General features: G+C 39.2%; 1 protein-coding gene across 4 annotated transcripts in view; it reads left to right on the plus strand.

Moving 5' to 3' along the window:
• Positions 1-4,449, plus strand: part of LOC130235370 (RNA-binding motif, single-stranded-interacting protein 1) — a 185,659-nt gene extending 181,210 nt beyond the window's left edge. For all 4 annotated transcript variants that reach the window (XM_056465944.1, XM_056465945.1, XM_056465946.1 and 1 more), the window contains exons 13-14: positions 78-156; positions 4,037-4,449. In XM_056465944.1, the coding sequence (XP_056321919.1) occupies positions 78-149 (72 nt within the window). In that variant the 3' untranslated portion in view covers positions 150-156; positions 4,037-4,449. The remainder of the gene's footprint in view (positions 1-77; positions 157-4,036) is intronic.
• The last annotated feature ends 1,972 nt before the right edge of the window (positions 4,450-6,421 follow it).

Here is a 6,421-nt window from a genome sequence, read left to right on the forward strand (position 1 = left end):
TTTGTTTTATTTGTATTATCATTTTTGTTGTCTAGTTAATTTTTATTTAATCATTATTATTTAATTTTTTGTTGCAGGAGAACAGTCCACAACCTCAGGTGGAATCGTCCAGTGATCATTCACCTTACACCTATCAGCAGGCCAAGTGATGAACAGGTGCAAACACAAACACACACGTTTGTTTTTGTGAAATGTGGGGACATCACATAGGTTTCCATTATTTTTATACTGTACAAACTGTACTTTTTATTGACCTAACCCCACCCTACCCTTAAACCCAACCATCACAGGAAACTGTACAGTTTTACTTTATGAAAAAAACTAATTCTGTGTGATTTATAAGCATTTTGAGAAATGAGGACATCAGCGATGTCCTCATATTTCACCACCTTCTTGTAATTCCTGTGTCATACCTGTGTCATTATACAGATTTGTGTACTGATGTCACAAAAGCACGTACACGAACACAGTCATAAAACAGCTGTGTTATGGTCACTAGCTGGACCACAAGAGGGCGCTCCATCCATTCATTCATTTTCTTTTCGGCTTAGTGCCTTTATTGATCACAGGTGGAATGAACCGCCAACTTATTCAGCATATGTTTTACACAGCGGATGCCCTTCCAGGTGCAATCCATCACTGGGAAACACCCATACACCCATCATTCACACACATACTCTGCGGACAATTTAGCTTACCCAATTCACCCATAGCACATGTCTTTGGGCTTGTGGGGGAAACCGGAGCGCTCCATCCATTCACCTCTTATAACAATAATAACAGTCATAACATTCACATACATGCCACTAAACATGCAGAGTTAGTAGCCCTCCCGTGAATTTTGATTTATTTATTCAAATATTTCATCAGTGATGTATAAAAGACCAGAGGGTTTTTTTCACAGTATTTCCTATAATGTTTTTTTTCTGAAGAAGGTCTTATTTCTTTTAGCTTGGCTGGAATTAAAGCAGTTTAAATTATTATTTTTAATAGTTTTTTATACTCAATATTTTTAGCCCTGTTCAGATTTTTTTGATGTCTACAGAACAAATCACTGTTACACAACTAGTTAAGCCTTTAAATGCCACGTTAAGCTGAATACTAGTACTGAAGAATATCTAGTCAAATATTATTTACTGTCATCATGACAAAGATAAAAGAAATCAGTTATTAGAGATGAGTTATTAAAATACTGTTAAAAAATGGGTTGGTAAAAATCCTCCCTTTTGTTAAACAGCACTTGTGGGATATAAAAATAGTATTATTATTATTATTATTTAACGTTTTATTTCATATATTAGAAATATTAATTGAAAATATAACAGATAAACTGTATATATTATAGCATTCACAACTCTTTTGCTATTCAGCATACTGTAGTATTGCTATAGTGAACTGATCAACTTTAATAAATACTTTAGTATTGACCTTATTCTTCAATGCGGAAGTGGGCGCCTTTTTGCGATTGTTTTAGAACTTGCAATTCAGCTGCAGAAAACGGCAGAAAACGGTCACACTACTCACTCTACAAACAAGTGTTTGCATGACAATACAGACAAAGCAGAATAATATAATAAGAAAATATCAGTTTGCAACACAAAGCAGCATAACGAGCTGTTTTTAACGTCTAAAAATTAATGGAAGTGAATGAGACCGGAAGTCACGAGCCAAAATGATTCCGATGGCTGCGCCCGCTCGTACGCGGAGAATAAGGTGAATACTTACTACAGTAAACTGTGATGTATCGTGGTATAATACACCCTATAGCTATTAAGCATTGAGTCATTTTTTTATATTACTATAGGTGTTTGGTTGCCATAGCAACTACAGAATCAGCACAACAAATTAATTCAAGTACTTGCGTACTAAATTTGTTGTGTTACCATAGCAACTATAGAGTCTCCCCAAAAGGTTGATTCAAATTCTTTTCTATAGTGTGGTTCAAAAACACAATAGTATTTACTATAACTACAGTATTCTTTTCAAACAATATACACTACCTGACAAAAGTCTTGTCGCATATCTCCTACCACAGCTATGCTGATGACACTCAGATCTACCTAGCCTTACTGCCTAATGACTACAGCCCCATTGACACCCTCTGCCAATGCATTGATGAAATTAACAATTGGATGGGCCAAAACTTTCTTTAGTTAAACAAAGAGAAAACTGAAGTGATTGCGTTTGGGAACAGAGATGAGGTTCTCAAGGTGAATGCGTACCTTGGCTCTAAGGGTCAAACAACAAAAAATAAGGTCAAGAATCTTGGTGTGACTCTGGAGTCAGATATGAGTTTCAATAGTCATGTCAAAGCAGTTAGTAAATCAGCATACTATCATCTCAAAAACATTGCAAGAATTAGATGCTTTGTTTCCAGTGAAGACTTAGAGAAACTTGTTCATGCTTTTATCGGCAGCAGGGTGGATTACTGTAATGGCCTCCTCACTGGCCTTCCCAAAAAGACAGTCAGACAGTTGCAGCTCATCCAGAACGCTGCGGCCAGAATTCTGACCAGAACCAGGAAATCAGAGCACATCACACATGTCCTCAGGTCTTTACACTGGCTCCCAGTTACATTCAGAATAGATTTTAAAGTATTATTACTTGTCTATAAATCACTAAATGGTCTAGGACCTCAATACATTACAGATATGTTTACTGAATACAAACCTAACAGATCACTCAGATCTTTAGGATCAAATAAACTAGAAATCCCAAGAGTTCAGTCAAAGCAGGGTGAATTGGCTTTCAGCTACTAACAGCGCCCCTTGCTGCTGGAATCAGCTTCCAGAAATGATCAGATGTGCTCCAACATTAGCCACGTTCAAATCAAGACTGAAAACACATCTGTTTAGCTGTGCCTTTACTGAATGAGCACTGTGCTACGTCCGACAGATCGAACTACTATGTTTTTCTCTTCTTTTTAATTCTTTTATAACACATTTTATCAGCTTTTATTTTATTTTATTTTCATTTTTACCATTTTTATTATTTGTTTTTATTTCTCTTATACTTGTTTCTTTTATTCCTGTTTATGTAAAGCACTTTGAATTGCCACTGTGTATGAAATGTGCTATATAAATAAACTTGCCTTGCCTTGCCTATCCAAGTTTTAGGAACACCAAATAATAACTTGACTTCTAGTTGATCATTTGGTATCAGAAGTGGCTTATATGAAAGGCAAAGGCCTCTAGATTACACTTATTTTACCAAAATAACATATGATCATGCCTTGATTATTAATTATTTCATTGGGACAGTGAGGTCAGACTTTGCTTAGACAAAAGTCTTGTCACTTAACAGAAATAATGTCCAGTATAGAATATGTGGTCATGCTGCAGTGGAAACAGAATGAATATTGTGTCTGACTCCATCATGAGCTTGGAGGACTGCATCCATACATCTCTGCAATGACTCAAATCACTTAATAAAGTCATCTGGAATGGCAAAGAAAGCGTTCTTGCAGGACTCCCAGAGCTCATCAAGATTCCTTGGATTAATCTTCAATGCCTAATCCTTCATCTTACCCCAGACATACTCAATAATGTTCATGTCTGGTGACTGGGCTGGCCAATCCTGGAGCACCTTGACCGTCTTTGCTTTCAGGATCTTTGATGTGGAGGCTGAAGTATGAGAAGGAGCGCTATCCTGCTGGAGAATTTGCCCTCTCCTGTGGTTTGTAATGTAATGAGCAGCACAAATGTCTCAATACCTCAGGCTGTTGATGTTGCCGTACACTCAGCAGATCTCTCACACACCCCCATACTGAATGTAACCCCAAACCATGATTTTTCCTTCACCAAACTTGACTGATTTCTGTGTGAATCTTGGGCCCATGTGGGTTCCAGTAGGTCTTCTGCAGTTTTTGTGATGATTGAGATGCAGTTCAACAGATGATTCATCTGAAGAATCTACCAATTCCCAAACAATCAACTTGAAGTCAAGTTATTATGTCTTGCTTTTACATCTAGGATCGACGACTTTTGTTGTCAGGTAGTGTATTATAACAAAGGATTGATTGTTTGTTTGTTTGTAGGGTCACGTTGGTGACTGAGAGAGAAGGAGACCACTGCTAAATCAACAACAGCTTCCTTTGAAGAACCGGCTCTACCGACGAATCAACATTTTGCACAGGTTCTACGATGAGTTCCTCGGTTTTATAACAAAACTACTTTGACTATTTTTGGTATAAGTTCCATTAGGTGCAAATCAAGGATTCATTTCATCAGAGGATGCTAACAAAGAGGAAAACAAAAAGCAAATGAGAAATGGGAAGAAAAAAAAACCAAGAAGTTTTATTTTAATAAGGAAACAACGCTTATTTTCTACCAAGGATGGTCACATAGATGCAGGAGCTTCATCATGCGACTCAAATGTGCATGGAGATCTTATTTTTATTATGATTTCAGATTTGTGTTTTTGTTTTCTCTCTCTCTCTCTCTCTCTCTCTCTCTCTCTCTCTCTCTCTCTCTCTCTCTCTCTCTCTCTCTCTCATCTCTTCTTTTGTACTGAAACTGATGTTTGTTTTTAGAGATTTATCAGCCGGACAACCTGAGAAAGATGCATTTGTGCTTGCGGTGTGAGTGTTGTTGGTGTGTGTGTGTGTTTTTTCTTTTTCTGTTGTGTGCTTCATCTTCGGTCTGACCGATCTGTCCGTCTTATACGATTTGCCTTAACTCTTTCCCGTACAGTAGCCGAAGACTACTGCCTTGTAAATCAGCTGAATAGGGCTTTTCTAGCATCTCGCAAAAGCAAAATTTAGCCGCCGTGCTTGGATTTCGGTGTGTTTTTTTTTTTTCTCGTGCTTTTTTTTGGATCTTTTTAGAGTACAAACCGTTTCGAGTGACACCATTGATGATGGAGTTTTTCATAGGATTTAATGTTTTTATAATCAGAGGCGACGATCCTTTGGTTGTTTGAATGTGGTAGACATTCTGCTGAACGATCACATTTTTGATAATTGCCTTTTATTTTTGTTTTCGTTTAAAAGAATCGGTGTTGTAGTTTAGATTTAGATGAACTTGTGTGGGAGGAGCTTTGACTTGTATGCTAATTAGGGGGTGGGGTGCTAATTGAGGGCGTGGCCGCACATACACATATATATAAAATGTTAGATTCGTGAATCTCCCGTGACAGTTTTCAGCAGCGGGGAGAGGTGAACGTGTAGAATTTTAGTGCTCGTTTATTATAGCAGGCAAACAAATCTCGGCACTTTCAAGTTTACTTCACCAAAGACAGTCAACGAATCGGATGGTGCGGATTAAATGTCGTTTTTTTTTTTTTTTTTTCTTTCAAGGCGGGCCACGCTGAGACTTTTTAAACAGACTAGATTGCGGTCCTGGAGAATGTGCCTTCTTTGTACATATGCATTCAGCTGTGTTTAGTTGTCGAGGAGCGGACACCGATAGCGTGAAGGACGATTCGGATCCAGCAAGTGCCACAAACTAGACGCAAAACATCACTACAGAGCGGAGACAACTGAAACTGAAACGCAGAACGAGAGGACAGGTTGAGATGAAGGCTCTGTTGCAAAACCCTGATGAGCTGTCTAGGTAGGGAGCTGCCTTCTAAGGGAGCATTAACACACTTGAAATGATTTCATGGGTCATACAGATAGACTTTTGCATTGGGAAATTATTGGAACGACTTTAGTGGTGGATTCAAAAACTGAATTTTTTTTTAAGGGGCTGTTCACAAACAAACGCTTTATTGCGATTTATCAATAGTTTTACTTAAGCTGTGTGTGACTGAGTGAGTGAAATGGGCTGTTGTCTAATCAGTCCCTCCAGGATTTGGGAGGTCAAGGACTCTTGAGAAATTTTACAAGATTTTTGTGTATTTTCAAGGCAAGTTTATTTATGTTGCACGCTTGGTTATTCAAAGTGCTCTACCTAAACAAGAATAAACACATGAAACATGAAGATATAGAGAATAATAATAATTATTGACAATCTTCATAGAAATAAGTCGACATGGTGGCTCAGTGGAGGCCGGAGTGCCTCTAGGGCAAGTGTTCCAGGCATGTCGTCATCTCGACGGATGCTTCCAGCATGGGCTGGGGGGCCATGTGTTGCGAGCATGCAGCTACGGGTCCGTGGAAAGGAATCCGGTTGCATTGGCATATCAGTTACCTGAAGCTGTTGGCAGTGTATCTCGCTCTGCGCCGTTTTTTTGGAAACAGTGCTGGTCAGGACGGACAGCACAGCGACGGTAGCGTGTATCATCCGCATGGGGGGTATCCACTCCCACCGCATATCTCAGCTCGCTCGCCATATGCTCCTCTGGAGTCACACGCGGCTGAAATCGCATGCTGTTCACATCCCGGGCAAGCTCAACCGTGCAGCCGATGCGCTCTCACGGCAGCTTCCACATCCGGAGAATGGAGACTCCACCCCAAATCTGTTTAGCTGATATGGGCGCA

The sequence above is a fragment of the Danio aesculapii genome, chromosome 9, assembly GCF_903798145.1.
Source record: "Danio aesculapii chromosome 9, fDanAes4.1, whole genome shotgun sequence".
Classification (NCBI taxonomy): domain Eukaryota; kingdom Metazoa; phylum Chordata; class Actinopteri; order Cypriniformes; family Danionidae; genus Danio; species Danio aesculapii.